Source organism: Peromyscus californicus, unplaced genomic scaffold (genome assembly GCF_007827085.1).
Source record: "Peromyscus californicus insignis strain IS unplaced genomic scaffold, ASM782708v3 Scaffold_7__1_contigs__length_154581171, whole genome shotgun sequence".
NCBI lineage: Eukaryota > Metazoa > Chordata > Mammalia > Rodentia > Cricetidae > Peromyscus > Peromyscus californicus.
The window spans coordinates 40,468,019-40,491,984 of record NW_026294595.1 but is presented as its reverse complement, the minus strand read 5'-3'; the positions used below and the strand labels follow the sequence as shown (position 1 = coordinate 40,491,984).

At 34.5% G+C, this 23,966-nt stretch overlaps 1 protein-coding gene across 4 annotated transcripts in view; it reads left to right on the top strand.

Annotated features, from left to right (window-relative positions):
- The window catches only part of Kcnh7 (potassium voltage-gated channel subfamily H member 7), a 463,447-nt gene that overhangs the window by 944 nt on the left and 438,537 nt on the right, over nucleotides 1-23,966 (top strand). For all 4 annotated transcript variants that reach the window (XM_052723439.1, XM_052723438.1, XM_052723437.1 and 1 more), the window contains exon 2: nucleotides 1,064-1,294. In XM_052723439.1, coding sequence (XP_052579399.1) covers nucleotides 1,064-1,294 — 231 coding nt within the window. The remainder of the gene's footprint in view (nucleotides 1-1,063; nucleotides 1,295-23,966) is intronic.

Here is a 23,966-nt window from a genome sequence, read left to right as displayed (position 1 = left end):
CAGTCTGTATATCCCACAGAGACTGAATATAGATAAATTTAATGTACTCATGTAAGCAAACCACCAGGAATTAATTATTTTATATAAATCTAGTAGTTGAAAATCTTATAGTTGTCCATTTATATTCTGCACTGAATCTACTTCAGCGTACATTTATGTTGCACACTTTACAAATTTTCCAGTACAGCAATTAACGATGTGCAGATATGGTGCCTGTGTATGACATTAACTTCTCTATCCTGCTTCATATTCTTTGTGGAAATAGCAAATACAGTTTGCTATCACATTTAGAGGAATTTGCATTAAAATATCTACTATTACACAAAAAAATCTACCTTGTTACAAAGAAAAAGTTTCTAAAAATGTGTTATCACCATGCTTAATGCATATGTGTGTATTTTTTTATCTTTTGGGATTGGACATTATGAAAGTGTGAAGCTTTACATTATTTGTTGTTAATAAATGTGAAGTCATTTCATTGCTAAAAATAATTTTCTTAAAAAAACAAGCATGTATAAAAGCTACAAACATATATGCTTTCCTTACAAATATCAAGAAAAAAAAATCCATGAGAAAGTTGCATTCTAAGATCCAGTCAAAGTTGAAGTGAGAAATCTGACAGTTTCAGGATGTTTCAATTTTCTGGCTTGGAAAAATTTTATCATACCACTAAATGGCATTCTGGAATTCTCCACTGGCAAGCTGCTTTCTGGCTGTCACTAGGACCCCTGGGAGTCACAGGGCTTGAGATCTAGACAACTTGAAAACTTCTGATCTTGCAATTGAAAAATAATCTTCTTAATTCATTCTATTAAATTACTTAGTGCCACTGATCTCACATTTAAAGTTTGGAGAGGAGTGTGTGTGTGTGTGTGTGTGTGTGTGTGTGTGTGTGTGTGTGTGTGTGTGTGGTGGTTTTTAATTCTCTGGGAAAGACTTAAGTAATTAGTATCTTGGGAATGCAACTGCATCCCAGACCCTTATTATGCAACAAATTGTTTTAGTGTTTGTGAGAACCTTGTGGAAGATTCTTAAAAGATGCCTTACCCTCTTCTTATCGCAGATAAAAAATTTATCATTGCAAATGCCAGAGTGCAGAACTGTGCCATCATCTACTGCAATGACGGGTTCTGTGAGATGACTGGTTTCTCCAGGCCAGATGTCATGCAGAAGCCGTGCACCTGCGACTTTCTCCACGGGCCTGAGACCAAGAGGCATGATATTGCCCAAATTGCCCAGGCGTTGCTGGGGTCAGAGGAGAGGAAAGTGGAGGTCACCTACTATCATAAAAATGGTAAAGTGGACCTGCTTAAGGTTCCTTGTATTTGATTCCCTTGAAATGAAATTTTGATTGCTCAAAGTTCATATGCAGAGAAACCCCATATAATTAACTGTAGATGAATTTTTAATATAAAGTCTTAGTATCCAAGTAATATGAATGATCTTATTATTGGATCAGTAGGAAAAAATTCTTCTTTGTGTAAAGGTACCTTGTTTGAACTCTGTAGAGGTGCAGTAACTTAATGTCACCAAGGACAAGAATGTCGTAAGTCAGCCCTGACACTTTTTAAAGGAATGATGTGCAGATTAGTAATTTACCATTTTTATCGTTCTATGCATAATGTGAGAGAAACACATTTTATTTGCCTGCATTTGAACGTATTTCACAAGGTCTTCTTGGAAACTGTGTAATCTGAATTGAAGATTGGTACAGTTATGAATGTTTCTTGGCTTTTTAAATGTTGATGGATGGAACTTCTTGTCTCTTTCCTTTGTTTTTAGAGAAGATTAAGCAGAGTTTATCGTAACTTCCACAACTGAGCCACTGAACTTGGGTACATTCATATGTCATAAAATAAGAATTATAGAAGACATTACTTGGGAGAAATACAGAAAAAGATCTGTGAGTGTGCAGGGTTATTAGTATTTACTTGTCTACCATAAACTATCACTTCAAAGTTAAGGCCATCATTTCAACTTTAAGGACACACTACCTTCTTATAGTCTTGCCCTAGGAACAGTGTGCATGCATGTATAATGTAAGACACACACACACACACACACACACACACATGCACACACACACATTCACATGTGTGTTCATTAGATAGATAGATAGATAGATATTCAGATATAGATAACTGAATATAAATAGGTTACTATATATGAATATTCATATAATGCTTTTTAAGGTAAATGTAGATGCATAGGGTGTACACTTAATGGCTTTGGCCAATTTAGTAAAACACTTGTAAAATACATGTACATTGTAGTTTTGCCAATATTGCTTCATCTATTTCTTCCTGTTGTGTGTACAAAAATTGATGAGGCTGAGGAGAATCTGCTCAGATTTTTAGAAAACTCTTAAGTTTGGCAAATGTTTGTCATACTGTAGTCTATACTATATCATGACTCCTTTGAAAACTATAGAGAAAAATAGCAAAAGAAAGGTATAATTCTTTCTCTTATTTTCTTATAATTAAATGTCTCATGATATGAAATGTACAATTCTTAATTACGGGATTTTTCCAGTGTATGAAGTTGAACTTGAGTGGGTATTTGCAATCAAGTATTACTGGAAAAACAGGTTTGTATAACTTTGTATTGCTCTGGAATGAGAGCAATTATATGATTATCAAACAGCACAGAGCTTGTTTCTTAAATTCTTCCCAGTTTACTCTTACTTTTTGATCAGTAGCATTGTGTATTATAAAAATATCCCTAAGGTTCCACTGTCTAGAAATATTTCTGTATTGAGACTGTCACCAAACACTGCAACTTACCTCTTTTGTCTACAAGATGCCAAAAAACTAGACTTTTGAAATTTTAAGTAGTTCAGTGTTGTTTCTTCTCTGACTGTTAAAGGATAAGGTTGATATGGTCTGTGTTGTGACTGTTCAAGGCATGCTGGTCCATCATTGGTTGATATATTTTCAAGGCCATTTCAGAATTTTTTTCAGCTTAAAAAAATTAAAGTACTGCTCTGAGTAAATCAGTTAGGTACTAAGCACCTTTTCCATAATGGTTTTAAATAGGAATTGTATCTATTATGGGGTGACTGAAATGTGGAAGTTTATTTGCTGTAATCACAAAATTAGCTCAGAACAATTTTGAAAAAGAATTTTATATTTAAACACAAACTTGTTGGTTGCAAAGTCTGTAGTAAAGATGTCAGTGTGTTGACCATTGCAAATTGATGCCTGAATGGTTTCCTTAGCTATACGAATTTTTTTAAAGCCACTTTTTTCATACAAGGAGTCTTTGGAAGCCCGGTAAAGTATAGAAATGTCAGTTTTTGGTGAAAACTTTCTCTATTGATGTTTCTTTCAGGTGTGACACACTTTGAAGGAGTAGGGTATCTTAAGTGGTACCAAGAAACTGTCTGTTTAGTTTTAGATGGTAGAGAAAATGAATAGATGAACTCAGTCTTTCTACTTTTCAAGGAAAACATATTAAATTAAATTCCCTTGGTGGCTGTTAAGATATAGATACGTTTACCTACTTGGGATGCAATAAACTAGTGGTTAGCTTTGATGCTAGTTCAGGTACATTGAATAGAATCTTGAGTGTTTACTAATTTATTTACATGACAGCTATAAAATCAGTGAAGGCTTATGACATTCAAATGCTTTGATAGTCTCACCTCTTATTGACCTGCTGCAAGTCACTTTGCATTTATAAAAGCAGACAGACAGAAAAAAAAACATAGAAACATTTTCTTTGGTTTGTTTCTTAAAGTTTCCTTAATTCCTTTAACTGAGGTCATTTACTGTGATGGTTTGGTTCCTTAATTCTTGGTTCTCTCTAGTAACTGCTTTCTTTGCTTATTAATTTAGAAATTCAATGAAATATATGTTATGTAATGAACACAATGAGAAAGTTAGGAACAGTTGTTATATTCCACGTTTACCATTCATGGTGAAGCAGTAAAACTGTTTTGAGGAGTAAAACATTATAGCTGAAAGCTTGTTTTCTGAAGTGGCCCAGTGGTTTCCCAAGCAATGAGAGCCAGAGATGTATGCAGTGAGTCCCAATGGAAGCATCATCAGGTGTGTAGCCCACTGAGAAGCAATACTTCCTACCCTGCTCAGTACTTGACAGTTCTAGGTAGAGTAGAACTTGCTGTTTATCAGAATATCAATTCTTAAAAACCCACTTATCTGAAGTAGAAGCACTTGACAGCCCTTCCTTTGAGAATTCTATTTTACAGTTTAAGTCATTATTGCATAAATCATTTTTGGCAGCTCTGAATGTTGCTTGAGGTGATAAAGCTGTAAATCTTTTGACACGAAACTCTAATTATATAAAACTATAATTACACGGAGATTTATATAAGGGTGGGCATGTATTTTAATACTGTGATGGCTTCATGCTTAAAAATTATACTTTGAGAGGAGTAGTAACTGAAAACTAGAAAACAATGTTCTTATTTGTAGTTTGTAGGTGATGGGAATAAGAAAAAATAAAGGAATAGCTTAATTAGCTCTGCCTTAATTTACTTGTTTACTTGTTTTTTGTTTTTGTTTTTGTTTGGTTTTTTTTTTTTTGGTGTATCACATCATAGAAATAGCCCGTTGAAACCCTAACACCCTTCAGTTACATTAAAGTGTGTAATACAAATCTCCAAGCAACTTCAAAAACCTGAAAAACCAGAGTAAACTCCTGGACAAATAACACCTTTATTCAAAGGGAAAGCAGGTCCTGAAATGTGTGCGAATTAGGAATGAGGCAGCCTCATGATTTTGGCGTTGAGTTTCCAGACACAGTGCAGTTGCAATTTTATTATTCAATCAGTATAGTCTGTAATTGCCTTTCTTGTCTTTGTGCTGCTTCTCAATAGCTCGAGGATGGACAGTGGCTGAGGAGAATCCTCACCTGGTCTGCTCAGTTCCAGAGGCAATGTTTATTTAATTCCTTGGAAGGTGGAAGTGGCTTTGGTTTGTTAACATTGACTCTCTCTTTCCTGAAAACTATGCAGAAAGACCTAAAAGGTGCTGTTCTGTGAATAAGAGGGCAGGTTCACCCTGGGTTTCATCTCTATCTTGGGTGACACGTCAATCAGAGGTACAAAGAGTGCACAAGTGGTCTCTGCTTTGAGGGCATTTGTATGACAGTGTGACTAACGTTCATTTGTAATTGCTAAACCATAGATGTTTCTACAAAGTTGCTTATAAGCAAATAAAAAAATTAAGATCAATTATTACTCTTCCTCTATTCTTCAACTTTAAAATAACTATTAATATATACTTTTTATCATACTTTGTTGCTTGCACACTATAATGACGTCTTAAGGAAGCAACGTAGTTTAGTTAAAATTTTAGTCATATGAAATAACTATTATAATAGCCTTACATAAGCTTTATGCACATAATATATTCAGCTCTCCTAATTCTTGGATTGTGTAGTAGAGCTGCAGATGGTGGTTTTAAATACAGAAATAGAAATATAGTTTGTGTGTATGTAACTCAAGCAACAGGAAAGATTTCCAAGGAGTGTGTTGCCTGGGATTTGTTTCATTGTCACTTTCTTTTTCTTATCCCAACTTCTCCATACTTTATTCAGCAGGATATTATAACATCAGAGTTTCTAAAATTCATTTTCTTTCACAGATCTAACTTTTTGAAAACCTCATGCCTTCTGGAGATTATACTGGATCCATTGTTTCTGTTAGCAAAATAGCCACTCTGAAAAAAAAATTAGTCCTTCCCACAGTCTGAAAACTTCATTTCATTATTTTCTCATATGAAACCAAAATGTCCTGAAGATAAGAGTGGTCTGATGCTATCTTGGTACACAACCCTCCAGCTCTACACCTGTGATCACTGGTGCAAAAAGACTCCGTCTTTACTGGAGGCTTGGGAGAAGACTGTTTGGTTATTTTTATTCTTAAATGGCTTGAGAGCAGGTCAATTTCAAGGTCCAGAGCGGGATAGTCAGAGCAGTTTGCTACTGCTAAATTCTAAGGGGTCTCTTCTGGTTGTTTGTTATAAATAGGCACAGGGTCTGCTACAGCCAGCTGCTGAGAGAATCCTTGGACAGTTGAGCTACGTGGAAGTAGTCGGTATAGTACGGAGCACTGTGACGAACCATCCCTACTGCCATTTGAATCAGAAGCTAGGAAATATCTATAATTTTTTCTCTTCTTCCTAAACTGTTGGTCAACAAACATATTACAATATTACTCCTAACTTTCCATTTGCTGTCAAGTACTCTGATTGAGGTCTGCATGACCCACTTTGGGAAGCATGGAAGTATTGTTTTTCCCACTCTAATTTCTCATATTGTCATCAGAGGACTGCTGCTGAAACATGAATCACGCTGATGATTTGGTGAAGCTAGGGATCACTGCCTGTGAATTTTATGCATTTAATAAAGGATCCAATAATCCCATAAACTACATATTCAACTTTTTAAACTACATAAACTACTATTCACCTTTTACAGAAAGAACACGGAGACCAGAGAAACTGAGTCACTTGTCAGATCACACACAGTTCAAAACTGATGGGTCCTAAGCTCTCTGCAGCTTTTCCTTACTGCTCAGTTGTCTAGTCGAGACACTTGGTAACACACTTAGACTCATTAGAACTCTTGGGATAAAGTTCTAGGCTCTTTTTCAGTGTTCTTGGTGAGTGGTCATCAAGAATAAGATTTACTGGGGTTTTCAAGTGGGGCATATTTAGATAAAACAAGGTAAGTTTTCATCTCTAATACCATGGTTAACTTGACCAAAATTTGCCTTCTTGTCTTAATTTCCTTTTCGCATACGTATTAGAAAATAACATCTCTTTTGTAAAGCTAAGTGTCCTGGCCACTACATTATTTGTGATATATAGTTTCTTGTCTGTAATGAGTTTAGTTACATTAGTTACTCAGTTAGTTGGGTAAATTAGCAAGTCTGTTTCTCCCACAAATGTTAGGTTGCAAACATAATTGATTATTCCAAGGAATGCATACACACACACACACACACACACACACACACACACACACACACACACACACACACACTGCACCTAGGGCTATATGCAGTCCTCAGAACTTTTCCTTTGTCTACAAAAAGTAATAAGTAATTCAAAGTCGCTCTTTGGTCTTGCGCTCCAATTCTTCTTACAGAAACCATCACTGAGTTTCTGAAGACAGTAGGAAAGACATTTTGTGGTGTCATTTCTGATTACCTTCAGAGTCTGCTCCACCGAATCCCTCACCATTTGGTTCTTGATTCCAGTGTAAATTCTAGATGAGGCTGCACCATATCATAAGTTATGATAGCTAAATTTATCTATTTTATTAGCATAGTTATAAAACATTGTCTCATTAACTTATGGATCCAGAAACGTGGACCAATGCTTGCCACAAGTATGCACTTAATAAATGGCCTTGGAAGAATAAATATAGGCTGAAAAATAATACCATAAAGTCATAATAGTAAGATCAGATCTTGGAAAATTGAATGGTAGGCAAAGTATGATATTTTGGTTTATCACATATAAATGCCCTTCAGGTTATTTATTTATGATCATATTCCTTAATTTATTAATGATCATACATCTTTGCTCAGTATTGTAAGGATTAAATCTTCTTTGTAATCTATAACTATATAAATATAAAAATATATAAAGAATAGTAAAGAAAATATTTACCAGAAATTATTCCTGTTTACTGTAGATATCCATCACTTGCCATTTATCAATGGCTCAATACTGTCTCCAGCAATCTCTAATAGCCAAACCCACAGATCTCTTATGTAATTTTCTTACTTGATTTCTTTTTTGGGGGGGCACAGTATCTCTCCTGACTCCTTGTCTTACTCAATATTGACTTTTTATAAGTGGTTTAACATTATTATTCTTCAATATTTTGTTTTTCATTTTCTTTCAAGAGACTGTTTTACTTTGTAGCACAGGCTGCCCTCAAAATTGTAATCCTTCTGCCTCAATTTTATGAATGTTGGGACTCTAGAGGTGCACCATTACACCCAGTTTCACTCAGTGTTTTCTTGAGATTATCTAATCAGAAATTACACTTTGATGCCAAGGTTATGCAATAGTGAAAGGGTAAAGTCCAAAAAAGTTAATTATTAATAATTATAAATGTCATATTAGCGTTTCCTCTTTCTTAACTATGCTGTCTGCATTTAGTAACAATGGTAGGCTGCTAAGAAGCAGTAGTGAGGCATCTGGAAGGTCTTAATCACCATAACATACATTCCACCCTACTACTAAAAATTAAACTGAAGTTTCTACTTGTCCCAACTGAGTTTCAAGAAAACCTAGATTAGATTCCCATTGTCATAACTGAACATTCCATAAAATTTTCTTAATTTTACTTGAGAAAAATGTTGTACCTTTTCTATGACAACTCATGCATTTCTTGGGGAGCCCCCTGTGATCCCTTCCACTGTTGAAATACTTCCGCTTTTGTAAACAAAAGCAAAATCTGCTTTGTCTTGGTAGAACACGTCATACTCCTTTTTCTTTAGAAAGGGATAAAATGAGCAGTGGCAGGTGCTAATGGCCAGAGAATTGTGAGAAGGGTTGAAAAAAAAAAGAGTAGTGGTGGTGGCTTGTGTAATCCTGACTGAAAGATGCTTTCAAACTAGAATGCAGTGGGTATGTCAAGTTCCTCGGAACACAGTGCTATTTTTCGCGTGAGTTTTCTTCAGAAATGATTGAACAGAAGACACTGCTGTAACAGTATATAAATTTAAAGCATATCTATTGTGAAGAGAAATCGATGTTACATTCATACAATACATAGAATGAGTGAATAGTTTTAAACAAGCTTTTACCTTTCTTAGTTACATTAACATTTTTCTTCATCTTTCTCTGAGAAATCTTTATCCCATGTATTTTCAGGGTTGCAGGCTTTATTATTATTCCTGCTTTGTTTTTATCATTCCTTTTTTTCTTCCCTCACAGTCAATAGGAGAATGTTCATGTCCAAGGATTGTTAGTTTTGATTGGATATTAATTCTTAAATATTGTTTAAAATATTGACTTTGAAAAATGTAATAATAACTTGGGTTCTGGAACTTGCAATGTCTGTTTCTTCTCATAGAGATCACATACCTTTGTGTTCAAAGCATTCTTTTACATTCTGTTCAGCCAAGTCTGCATTAATAATGCAAAACGACAGGCATGATGAGAAAAATTAAAGTACAATAGTAGTGTGAGTTTGCAGTAGATTTCTCAAAGAATATCAAGATAAACCAGATATTTGCAAACAAAAGTTTTCTTAGTATTAGAAAAGATTTCATCTTGAAATTGTATCACAGTATAAAAATTTAAATCATATCTATTGAAAAGTCTCAATGTTAAATTTATACAAAGGTTTATAAGGAGTGAATAATTTTTTTTTTTTTTTTTTGGTTTTTCGAGACAGGGTTTCTCTGTGTAGCTTTGCACCTTTCCTGGGACTCACTTGGTAGCCCAGGCTGGCCTCGAACTCACAGAGATCCGCCTGGCTCTGCCTCCCGAGTGCTGGGATTAAAGGCGTGCGCCACCACCGCCCGGCTAGGAGTGAATAATTTTTAAACAAAACATTATCTCTAAGTAATTTCCATTTACCTTACTTAGCTACATTAACATTTCTTCTTTCTCTGAGAAATGTTTATTAACCATATATTTGATTTAACATGCTAAAAGTTGATCTTTAGTGATTTATGTATTCAAATGAATGTATAGTGGATGTGCCTTATAGATGTTAATTCCTGATGCCTATCACATATGGACTGAAGCCTTCTACCCAAATAAGTCTTTGCTCAAACAGCTAATATGCATTGACTTCCAGTTCTGTGTCATATTTGATACAAGTTGCTTTATTGCTTAACTTTGGAAACATTGTGAGTCAACAGAATCTTATTATCCCATTCCTCAAATTAGTTAACTTATGATTGAAAGAATTTAAGAAAACTATTAATAACACAGAGCAAGGGGCAGGAGGTTTTCAGTCTCTGTTTGTCTGAGCTTGTAGACTCTTATACTGCCTCCAAAAAGATGCTTTTATGATGCATTTATTTTAGTTCTTAATTAATATTTTTGATTGATTATGTAAAACATAGATATAATCAATTTAACTCACACCAAAAGGAATGATTTTTCTCTAAGTAATTTGCATTTTAAACTTGACTTACTGAACAAAATTAATGTCTATCTGGTAGTTTTAAATCAGTGGAATGAGGGTAGTTAGTTTAGGACCGTAATCTTTGAATAATTATAGGATATACTCTCTTCTATTCTAAAAATTTTATGAATTGTTGATTAGAATTATATACCAATTTAAACCTTGGTATATCTTTTGTCTGGTCATTACACTACCAAAGAGAAAACCCATACACTAGGATCTTTCTCTTCTCCCTTTCTCATGAAACAAGTCTCGCCCAATCCCCACCAAAAGATAATGCAAATTGCCAAAATCTAACACTGTTATTTAAAGGGAAAAGTTGAGTTTACTAACGTAGACAGTCTCTAGTTTATTTGAAACTCTTCCACTTTTCTCCCTCTTTGGTTATATGTCATACTCACTCACTGTTTGCATCTGAAGTCTTCTCCTCAATGCCCCTCAGCATTTCTCCCCCTGCCCACTGAATTCCTTCGCCATAGGATAACCCACAGCACCTCTTCCTGCACCCTTCAACACTTTTCTGTGTCTAAGAAAACTTCTGTACAGTGTCAATCTCAGCTCATTTTAAAGGTGTTCTCTAAATCCCTCAGGCACCTTTTCCACATTCTCTGACATTCCTTTTCATATCTCTATTAGGATACTTATGAAATGAGGTTTTAGTAATTTGTTTCCAAATTGGCCTTCTCTCCTCAACATTTAACATTTTGAAAGCACTCATTGAGGCACTTATTAAAGACTTTAGGAAATAGCAGGAGAATAGAAAATGGTTTTAAAATAGTCTAGGCACAAACATTTTTGCAGATGAAAATATTTATAATATTTTCAGTGGTAGGATCTTCAAAAGTCTCATTCATTCATTCATTCATTCTGTCTTTCAATACCTTATGCTACTCATTTGGGAAATGTGAAAAGTGTAAAAATCAACAACCTCGATTATTTAATTGCATAAACAATGAATTGCTAATATTTATTTACCCGGAATTCTCCAAAATTACATAACAACTAATTGCCCTTCATAGTGAGCCTGGAAGGAGAAATGAATGGTCAGAGCAATGCAGCTGCATCCCAAACGCCTACATCCTTAGCCAGTTCTGGAGGATGCTTACAGGTAAATGAAAAAGTAGAAATTTGTCCATGTGTTCTTCACATCTCAGCCCCCTGCATCTCCCCAAATCATCACGATAAAATAACTATAAAACCCCCTTGTAATTATTCTGAGCTCTTTTTCTTTTGCCACACCACACACTAGAAATGAACTCACCCTCCTACTAGTCTCTCCAAACATTTAATTCTCCATTTTCTCCTTCTTCCCTTTCTTGTCTTTTTTCTTTATAAGTCTTGACTCATGGAATGAGAATGTAAAATCTGCAGGGTGTCAAAAACACTTCATCAGTCATACCCTGAGACCTGAGGATTTCAACACCTCAGCAAGCAAGGACTTTACATATTCCACTCCTCTCTCTGTACCTCCTTCCCTCTCTCTCTCTCTCTCTGTGATTTTATTGTCCTGGCAAAAATTAGAAAATACAGATGTATGTGCAGATGTGTAGAAAACAGATGTCTAAGCATTCGAACTAAGATACATTCACTGATAAATGATGGCATATATTGCTTATAATTTTCTTTGCAAATATGCTTCTGTGTGTGCATGTATCCATATGGACTCTGTTAAAACATGATGAGGATGGCATTATATTTTGTATACCAATGTATAACCTACTGTAACAATTACATCATTTTTTTCATATGGACAACCCAGAAATTATTGTGATACTCAAAAACTATTGCATTTGATAGGATAGAATATTACCAAAAATACTTAAGAAATATTTTACAATTTCTAATTTTGTACAATTGTAAAGGCATACAAAGAAAATATACATCTTGTTTACCTAGAGTGTTCCTTTGAACACACGTTTCTAGAAGTGTAACTGTTGGATAAACAATATATGTGTCTCAAAATGAGGTATACATACTTGATACTTCTATTATATTGTATACTCCCAAAAGGGAAGGTGTTTTCTTGTTTAATTCTTGTGAATAACAATACTTGGTCTTCATTTTAATTTTTGTTGAACCAGTAAAAATAATCTTATTATCTGATCATTAAGTTTAATCTCGAATGTTTACTGAAAAACATGTATGGAAAATATCTGAAGCAGTCTGTTTTATTATTTACAGAAAACTGGTGCTGGATATTGTTACAATTAGGTAGTAATAAGAACCAACTGAATAGCTAATTGAACTGCCTAGTAAATCCTTTCTCACACCGCGATAATTCTTTCAAAAACATTTACATTTTTTTAGTAATTTACTAACAAATCTTAGATTTAAAAAAACTAGTACCATTTATTACTATTGAAATAATTTATCATTTAGAAGTTAAAGCATTCACTGGCCTTTGTCATTTTTCTGTATGATATGAATTTGATTTTAACTTGCTTTTAGTATTTATTGTGTCCATATAATGTGTGATGAAAATTTTGAGTATTGAAAGGGTTTTTTCATAAAATATAGATTTTTTAAATAAAAATATAGTCTTGTTCAGATAAAAAATAATAACTACATGGTAGTTAACTAACAGGAAATGAATAGAATGTTAGGATACACGACAGAAGGAAATTGTACCATGAGTGATCTGTGATGTCAAATAGTAATGTGTGGGGAAAAACCCAAGCAGTGGAAACAACGGCACGTTACACAAACTACCAGCTTAATCCACACAGTCCTATATAACTCACAGAAAATATAACAGGAAAAGACCCTTGTTTCCTCAGCTCCCTTCCTTAACCAAGACAAACAGAGCTCAGGTAATCAGATCTCTATAGCAGTGACTCAATGCTTAGGTCTTCCCTCCAGGTGTTCTTTATAATGAATGTCACTTATCCCAGGCTCAGTAGGATTTATGGCTTCCCAGATTGCTCTTAGAATTTGCTCCCTGAATGAAGAACTCCACAGAAATGCCACTAATGATGTTCGAATTCAACGATCCTATTTGCCAGTCTCTAGTCAGTTCACAATCTAAAACTGCATTACTCCTTTCTTCACAGTTCATGTTTCTAGAGTGAACAGAAGGTGTCCTACTGAAATTTCATACCTACCAACTCTCATTATTTCAAATGTATTCATTGCAACACATGTATGGTGTGGGTTATACAACATTTTATTTTAATTACTGGCTCATTGAAGATGCCAATAATTTCAATGATGAATTTCCCTTTGGCAAATACTTCATATTAAAGAGTTGTTATTAGTCTTGGCATTTTGAAAATGTGAGCAATGCTGCTTCTGTTTTAAATATCTTTACTGAGGAAGAGTTTTATAATGCCATCTTGATTTTTCTTCTGTGCTAGAAAATAAATTTAAATGTCTGGGGGAGCTTCACCTCTATTACAGAAATGACAACTTCAAGTATAAGATGATAGACAAAGTAGTCATGTAAATACTTATTATGCGAGACTTGAAAATTGCTGATAAAATACAATTTAAATATAAAGAATGAAGGTGAAACCCAATCTTTTAAATGGTGTTAGTTACATCATGGAATACCTGAAAAAGACAACAAAAGGTATTGCATTCTCTTTCCATGTATCCTACATGTGCTCACTTCTACAAAAATCATTGAAGAAACATGATATTTTTCATAGTAATGGCGTGATAATATAACCAAACACGACTTCCTTGACTCTAACTTCATTGTTCCAAAGCTAAAATAATCCCCCCTTATTAACCCTCACTTAAGCCAAACAAAGCAAACAATAAAAACAAAATCCCCCAAAGTTCACAGTTTTGGTTTTTTGGATGAAATTCATTTTTAAATATATTTGTACATAATAGTATCTTATAAAAAGTTTTTAAAAAATGTAGCCTCAATTATTTCTGGTAATTTATATGCAATCTTATAAGTTAGGGTATCTATGTAGAAGAATATGGCTTTAGGATTTTAAACAATATTCATAATAATTTTCATTTATTGAATCCTTAAAATATGCTGTTACTTATACAAGCTGACAACATGACCACTCCATGGTATAGCTACATGGAAGGATTTATTTTAGACATTAGGGAGGGAACAGCCAGAGGCATCGGGAAGAATCCGGAGCAGAGAGAGAAAGAAGCAGACTAAACATGGACAGCAGACTAGGCACAGCCAGAGTTATCTGCAAGAGTGGAGAAAATTGCAGAGGATAGAGAGAACAATAGTGAGAGAAGCAGGAGCAGAGCATGAAGAAAACACAGTGAGAATAGCAGAGTTATAAGGAAAACGAGCAGCTTGCGCGGGGAAGCCCGTGAGCTGGAGGGAGCTTAGGGTAAATGAGGTGGTGAGAAGGGCTAGGATCCTAGCATGGACTTTGAAATATGTAATGGATACTAGGACACTGAGGGGTACTGATGGTCAGCATGAACTTGGATATGACGATAGGTAACACAGGTAGACATACATCTCTTCTTCCAGAGATAAGGAAAATGACTCCCTTTGGCTGACGGGAACCAGTTCACAAGTTCCTGAGAAATGCTGGCTTTTATCTAACTGTCAGAAATCTTCCTAAAGTCCAAACTGAGCTCATTTCTGGATATCTGTACAGCCTATTAGAGTTTTGGGATTGAGGTTTCTTTTGGCCCTAACACTACTGTTCTAAAATCTTCCCTTTAGAATATCCTACCTCACCTTAAGAAAGGCATACTTTATGGCTCCCATTTTCAAGATTGAAATCATGAAGCTCAGTTACTTTCTCAAGGCTACTGAAGTTATCTGGGACAGCTACCATCTGAGTATCCTTTGTCTTATTTTGGAGCCCATTGTTGAAGGTCCCTACTGTTCCTCAGCCCACCCTGACCCCTTTCATGCGGGTTCAGTGACATACAAATTCCATACCTGTAGGGACAAGTCTTGTCTTAATAGAAAAGTGTGAATCGTTTATGGATTTCAGATGGAGAGGGCTATTCGTGGTTATCAACTTGACATCTACTACTATTACTACTACCTTGACTGCCAACTACATCTGGAATTAACTAAATCCCAAACAGATGGTCAAGCCTCTAAGCTACTGTTCTTAACTAAATCATTTAAAGTGAATGGGAAAACTCCATTTTAATACAGATCTTCAAGGTGGGAAGATCCACCTTTTACATGGGCCATACCTTCTGCTGGCAGCCTCTGTAAAGGACATGGAAGAAGGAAGCTTGCTCTCTTTTTGCCTGGCTGCTGTCACTCAGTAGAAAGTCCATTCCTTCATTGGCATTAGAGCCTACTGCTTTGGGATTCTGGTGCATACTGATGCCCAGCTGAAACATCCAACCTCAAAGATTGAACAACTCCTGGATTCTTGGACTTTTTCTTGGATTTTATATATATAATCTATGAGTTATATATAAATATTCCTCTAGGGAACTCAGACTAATATACAGATATTTTTATATTTTAATTTGTAGGCTTCTAATCTTTCCTTCATGTAATTATGTAAACATACACTTCTTGCAATGCAGGTTATAAGGTCCATCTGTGCTTTCCTGGAAATAACAGGAAGAAACCAAGAAGTCCTTTCATTTGTTATGTACAGTAAGATTTAATAACCAGTATAGTATAAAATGACTATCTGACTATCTGAGTATATATATATATATATATATATATCCTCTGTAGGGTCTTGGAAATCACATAAATATATCTTTGTTCCCACACTATCTTACCTAGTGCAGCTACTCAACAAATTCTTTCTTTAAATCACCGACTGAATTAAAATGTACAATAAATTCTCTTAGCCTAACCAGAACGTTGTCCTTTACTTCTCCCACACAGTGGTAGTGTCTTGCCTGTTTGAAAAGGATGATGTAAAGAAAAGGAACCGTGAAAATTAATTGGTGTGTGCTTCCCCCAGGGAAGAAGGGTGAAAGCCTCCTGTTAGCATGTTTACTGTAGTGGTTCTTGTTTAGTTCAAGTTTTGTAAGACTTGGTGGCTGTAACTTCTGACACTTCTATGAGACACAAACAATCTCATAGCAAACTCCTTGATCCTTTGGCTCTTACAATCTCTCTACTATCTCTTCCACAAAGCATATATACAAGTAACATTTTAAAGACTGAATAGGTTGTACTTACGTATTTAGAAACACACACACACACACGTTACAACACTTAATGAAAAAAGAGGCCATCAATTTGAAAGAGCAGCAGAAGTGTTTATGAGAGAGTCTGGACAGAGGAAACAGAAGAGGGGATTATGCAAATGTAGTATAATCTCAGTAAATAAAAAATAAATATAAAGAAAAAAGACAGAACATGAAGCTTCGTTTTGTAGATTGTAGGGTCAGGTGGCCAGCTTATCTCTTGAATATGTATGCCCCAAAGTAACCTTCTGCAACTTATAAGAAGTTGCTTTTCCATAATTCTATCATCAATGAAATGAGAACTATTGTTATAATAGATACTAATGTACCAAAATATTCATGATTGCATTTATAAAGTCCCTTCAACTCTTGGCACCTAGTTAGTACAATGTAAGAGTTAACAAATACAATATGTCAAGGAATTGAGTTAAAAAACACATGTTAAACTGTCAAATTCCAAAGGGAATATGCAATCTCATGTGTGGCTGAATAAAAAACATAAAAGAAATTCTGACTTCAGGAAGTAAAAGTAAAACAATCCTAAATTTTGACAAACTGTCATCCTTGGGACTTCAACCTGGAAATCAAGGCCTTACTCATACTCTGGATAATTTACTTTTAGTTTTCTTTTGAAATTCAGAGACTTATATTGGACATGCTTATCCTGAAAGTATCAGCAGTTCAGGAAACCTGAATTTTTACCATTTATCTGTATACAACCAAACCTGGTAGCTATATGTCAGAAACTGGTGCATTTGGAAGGAAACTTCCTCCTCCACAATGATGTGTTAGCTCAGCTTGCTCCTCTTTAGTCCATGATTCAGTGACAATCAGGATGAATCAATCATATTTACAGCAAAGACGCAGACATAATTGGAATTTATCTGCTTGTAGAAAGTATATATGAGAATGTCCAAATACCATAGCTAATGTGTCCATATAACATAGTTTTTAAATAGGATACTTTTCAAAGTAAAAGAGCACAGTTCTTGATAATTATAACAGGAGACCAAAGAAGCCCAGGATTGATGTATGTATATTGCATGTATACATTCTAAACAAACATATTTCTAGCATCATTTAGCAGATTTTAGAAAAAATTTGTACCATTTTTTAGTTTGTATTTTATGAACATTTTATTTAGGTTTCCCAAGCCTATGGTTGAAAAAATGTAGCCTCTCATTCTTGCAATGCCTAAAATGCTTACTGTGTAGACAAAGACAGTATCTAGCAATCTGGAGAAATGAGTCAGAATTCCTCTAAAGAATGCATTGCACCTGCTGACCTCTTTGAAATAAGACTGCAAATGAATCCTTCTATAAATACCATGTTGATGGTTCTTAGTAAAGGGAATTAACCCTAACCATTTTGTGAACCATTGTGAGTCAGGAGAGCAGCAACAGACTTAAGGTAAAAAGATTGAGTTCATTGTTGAATGCCAACCCTCTGTTAAAGGATATCTTTGATTTTCAACAGGATCTTTATCTCAAACTCCATTGAAGTGTTAGTGTGCATGGAGCATGTGTAGTCTTCTTTTCCTTCGGTTCTTGACCAGGTTCTGACTGTATTCACTATTGATATTTTAACACGGTGAAAACATTGTTCTTGCAATATGAAACTTGTTTATGAAATATGTGTTTTAAGTAGGAGAGGTTTCCTAGGAAAGTCAAGGCTACTGGCATGCAAGAAAAGAATTGCCTGCTTTCTAAGAAAAACAATTAAGCATGAATTAACAAATTAATATTCTGCAAGAGAGAGGGAATTTCCTCATTCTGGTGAGTTCACATAGAAATTAATCTCTACCATATTCAGGAGGAAAGTGGAGACATCGAATGATCCAAATGAGACCAAATGAAATTGTTTTCCAGAGAAATGTTAAGCTAAAGTAGTAGGCTAGCATTATTATGGTTTTTGTGTTTTGGTCATGCCAGGGAATGACAATCAAACAAACAAATAAACAAAAAGAGTGTTGTGACAACTGAGGTTATAGACAAATTCACCTTCTCAGCTACAATCTAAAAAAAGAAAAAAAAAAAAAGAAAAGAAATCCCCATGAATTACAGTAGTTATAAATATTCTCCTTCTCTTCTAGATTCCACTGACTTTTCCTTTTAAATGGGCCTTGGTTGTTGGAGTCATTTTATATACTGGAAATGTTACCTAAAGAATGTGAAGAAAAAAAATGGATGTCTCGAAAGTTGTACCTTCCTCACATCTAATTTCATGTTGATTTATGGTACCCCTTTGACTCAGTATTTGCTAAGTAAAAGTTCATGGAACAAAAAAGCTGACTAATAAATACATTACACTTTTTTCATAATTTGGAACATACATTGTCATTACACTTTTTTTCATAATTTGGAACATACATTATTGTCAGTTGTCAAATTTTTAGCTCAAAACTGTTTATCCTTTTAATTAGCTAGATTGGAGGAGAAAAAAACAATAGCCATGCTTTCAATCAGGATTATTTTTTAATTTTGAATTCTATTTTGAAAATGCACCATAGAAAGAACAGCACATAAAATTCACAGGCTTGGTGTTTCTTCTACATTACATTATCCTTAACCTTTTAGTACAGGGACATTATCCTACCTTTAAGGAAAGAAAAACAAATCCAGATGTTAGAGAAACATTTGGCAATTAAAACGTAACATTAACCACTATTTTCAAATAACAACGAACAGGCCATTGGGCAATTACATGAAAAAATAACCCACATATTTAATTTTGATACCATCAGTTTAATTAGAAGTTCTTAAAACTATGTATACCTGCAAACGAGTTGCCAAAATATGGCAATGATGTGAATGCACATAAGGTCTTCAAGAAATTAAACTAATGTAAAAACTACTGCATGTGTTGTTCTTTTTCCACAGTGGTTGTATATGTGCATAATTTTTTAAATTTATACATTATTTTGATTAACCAATTATATTTACTTGCAGATATGATGATCTCTTATCCTTAAATATTTTAATTTTTTATTTGCTAATATTAATGAAATTAGCACATCTAACTACTTCTCCAAATGAGACATTTGAAAACTGAGGCAATAATACTAGTACCTTTAAATTTTGCAAACCATCCATATAACATCTTTTAAACATTTGATTTTTCATAATGGAGGATTAAATTTTTATCACATTACCATTTATTATAGTGTACTCTTAGTTTCCTTGAACCTCGGATTTTCTTGAATTTCACAACACTAATCTTTGAGGGAATAGGCTCATTGACTTACAGAATGTTCACCATGGATCCATTTAATGAATCTTCATGACTTCCTTCAACCTGTAAAGTTTATACTATCTTTATAAATAATGTTATGCTTTTCACTGAGTATTTCCTGAAACACCTGAAACCAATAATCCCTATTATTGGAAATTTGTATGAGTCATCACTTGTCATGCCATTTTTTAAATATTTTGACCCAAAAAATTTAAAACAAGAAAATTAAAATACCTCCTTAAGTGGCATCAGTAGACTATATTAAACCAAAACATGAATGATTCAAAGAGTAAAATAATCATTAATTAGTTCAGGTTAGTTAATGACAAGACAAATAAAATGGAAGTTGGTCCAAGCTCATAAACAGAAAGTCCCAATATTGTAATGATATCCAGTTTTACAAAATTGATCTCTAAACCTAGTCAAAATGATGGGAGACTCAAATTTCTGTAAACATTAAAAATTGCATGGAAATGCAAACATCTGCAATATCTAATTTAGAATGAGAAAGAAGAGCAAAGTTTGGAGGAATGCTATAGTAAGAATTGACATAATGCTATACAAATTGTGGCAGTGTGGTATCAACAATGATGTGGGTAATCTGATCGATGGACAGATTACCTTAGCAGATCCTCGGGTATACAGTGAATTGATATTTGATAATAGCACCAAATTACTTGAGGAAACACAGGTCTTTCCTACAACAGTTTTTTAGAGAAATGTATGGAAAAATATTAGATCTTGGTGTTGCATTATGCACAACTGATAATTTGAATTAAAATTAGAACTTAAAGCACTAAAATTATCAATTCCTTGGATATGAGTATAAAATATCTTTATACTTTGGAGAAATAATATAATATCACATATTTTATGTCTATAATAAGAAATGATAAACAAAATGATAATAAGAGACTTAGAAGCTTTTTAAGAAAAACAATTTATTTTACAACGAAGCAAAATAAGGGGATGAAGAGGTAGCTCAGCAGTTAAGAGCACTGGTTGCTCTTCCAGGTGACTCAGATTTGAGTTTCAGTACCCACAAGGTGGCTAACAAACATCTACAACTCCACTTCCAGGGGACCCAGTGCCCTTTTCTTTGGCCTCCATAGGCACTAGGCACACAAATGGTACACAGACTCACATGCAGACAAAACCTTAATACACATAAAATAAATAAATATTTTAAAAGGTCAGATATTTAAAATCCAATAGGACAAAGACTGACACTACCAAATATCATCGAGACTCTGTGCTCCCAGTGACACTTCTGTGTTACCAGTGACATTGAAAAATGGGATGATTATTTCAGAAACTTTTAGTGTTTCTGTGAAGTTAAGCATCTTACGATCCTCTTTTAGATCCATCTAAGGAAAGTGAAGATATATAATCTTTATGAGATGTTCATCACAGATTTCCTTATAGCCCAAATATGTAAATGAGCATAAAACTCATTATAGGTAAATACTTTATGATAAAGCTTTATAATAGTACAATGATATTGAACAATAGTAACCTCTTGACATTTAATATGAAATTGTCAAAAATAAATGAATTCATTGCTATTCGGGGGGAAAAAAGCAAAACTGCTGACTCCCTATGGGAGACCTTGCCTTGGAGGAGGTTGGAATGGCGGGTGAGTTGTGGGGGAAGGCTGGGGGGAGGGAGGAGGGAGGACAAAGCAATCAGTGGTTGGTATGTAAAAATGAATCGAAAATTTCTTAATAAATAAAAGAAAAGAAAAACAGAACTGTAATGACAGAAAAAGAAAAGAGTGATTAATATGTATGGTAGACGGTACAAGAGCCATAGAAGGAGTGTCCAGGGATATTAAGGACTGACTGATACAGTCTATCTGACTGGCATGCTGACTTATCTGAACTCACACACACACACACACACACACACACACACACACACACACACACACACGCAAACTCACACACAGAGTCACCAATTTCTTCAGGTTGCATTGTAGAAAAACTCTCCTTCAATTTAATAAAGCCATCATTCATTTTCAGAATCAGGCTATTTTTCTTTAATTATGCAATAATCATGCAAAATCCAGTAAGAAAAATGAATGAATTCTGCACTTTCACTTTCTAGGCCTTCAATTCCATGCCTAAGCAGTTAGCTTTAATTCAATATTCTACTGCTTTGAGTCTTCATGACAGCAACAAAAAAAAAAAAAAAAATCACAGTCTGTGTTTTATTTTCTGCTCTTTCACTTATTTTTACGGTCAAAAGATACTAGAATAACTGCTACACGAACGAGGATGTATTTTCATGGTTTATAAACACAGAACACACATATTAATCAACAAGTTGCTTTGTTTATTGTCTCCAGGCCCAATCTGTGTTTTAGTGAAGGCTCATAGAAGTCATTATCTATTGTGTTTCATACATATAACCTGTTTATTGCCCATCCTTGCCTCTTGCACCTGTGATGACTCATAGTCTAAATCAAATATTCATTCTTATAAAACTATCTAAACCAATTAGATTTAATTATTTTCTGTGTTAGTAAATAGTATGCTTTCCTGGGGGCTTTATTCTTATTCTTAAGGGGCAAATGAGTCGTTAGTAATCCATGAGCCCTTCAGGATAGGGTACTTTCTATTGATTTCTCCTTTTAGTTTTCAAGATTCTATTATGGGAAAGGGCAGAAATGACCAGTTTAATGAAAGTCAATTTTTCTTTGATGTAGATCAAAAGAATTCTACCGAAGCAAAACATAATCAGTGAAGAAAGGAAACTAGACCATTAGAAATGTAGAATCAATTTCTAAGTAAGATTGTTACTTCTGGTGAGTGAGGTGTTGGATACATTTGGCCAGATACTTCAGAAGATACACATGCATTCATTACTCATGTAGTCATTATAATCTTCAAACCCAAAATGTCCTTGGAGAGAGAAAACAAGCATGTACAGTTGAACAGGACATTATCAAAAATGGCATTATCAGAGGGGGAAAATATGCCTTAAAAGAAAAATTTATTAATGGCTATTAGCACAAACTTAGGCATGTGCAACATGCAAAGTTAACACTATTTTTTGGTCTTTTAAGGATGATATAAATGTTAATTTTCTTCTGTGACACCCTGAATACGTTCTTGGTTTTCCATCATTACACACTAATCCAAGTGTTTGTTTCTCAATTTTACTTATTATCAATAACTTCAAGATTAATTACAAACCACTTGTAAAATCAAGTGCACACATAGCTGCATCACCTGCTAAGGCCTTTCTTGGGATGGGATGCTTGCTCACATGTACAGCAGTGAAAGCTTCTGTAACATGCTGACGGTGTTATTGCTATCAACCCCCAGAGCTGAGTGAACACAGAAGTGCACCTTCCTTGCAAGAATCCTTTGTTCAACTTTAAGACATTATCATTCTAATTATATCTACCTGTTTGGATCTTTAAATTTTCACCGGTTTAAACAGTTGAATTTACTGGGAAAATTGTGTTTGTCTAACTATCAACTAAATTGGTATATTCAAAATAAGTTGGAAGGTAAGATATAGTTCCCCCTTTCATTGTAAGCATTTCACCTGAACTTAGTGTCTTGAAATTTAAAGTATTTAGAAAAGTTACGTGACTTTCTAAAAGAAACCCTGACTTTCAAAGTATGAAGATATAGTTAATATCATCTTCTCTGTTATTGGAAAAGTCAAAATAAAAAAAAAAAAGATCTGAAGAATCAAGTGAAGGAACCAAGAGTCAAATGTAGGCAAAGAGAATCCCAATAACTCGAACAAGTCAACAGATAGCCTGCAGAGGAAAGAGAAGGGGGGAAATTTGCTTCAAGGTTATCAAGAACTAAAGGAAGGAGATATAGATAAAAACGAGACTATTGTTTCCTCCATTCCAAAGAAAGCATATCAGGGAAATCTATGTCGCGCATAAGATCAAGAAGGTTATTGAAATTAGACACTATGGTCCCAGAAAGATGAATTGTTTAGAGTGAAAAATATTTATTCCTTAGATGTCTTTACTGTCCCATTTGGATCTGAGAGGAGAGTGATGAACAATAGATAGCAGGACACCCTAATTGTCTCTGGACAATGGCAGGAGCCCTGGAATTCATTACACCTCATTGTGTGAGAGCCCTCTCCTGCCAGCTACACAGATGAAAGTCCTGTCTAGAGATAACAGCTATTTGTTCCAAACAGCAGTTTTACTTTTCCAGGAGGAGAAGCCAATACTCCAGGCCTATTTTTCCTTCCCCACCTTGTCTCATTGGTGAAGTAAGTAGATGAATCCCCCTGGAAAACAAGATAATAGCAATCAATGCATTCCCACCCTTCAGTCAAGCTGAAACCTTACCTAGAAAGGAAATGCTGCAGGTCTGCAGTTGCCTTCATAGACTATCATGCTTATTTTTATAGATGGTATAAAGGAGCTTGAATCGAATGTATGACTGATAGATATTTGACAGATACTTTGGCAGAAGAATCTCTATATTACCATCAGATGTAATTTCAGAGTTTGTTTATCG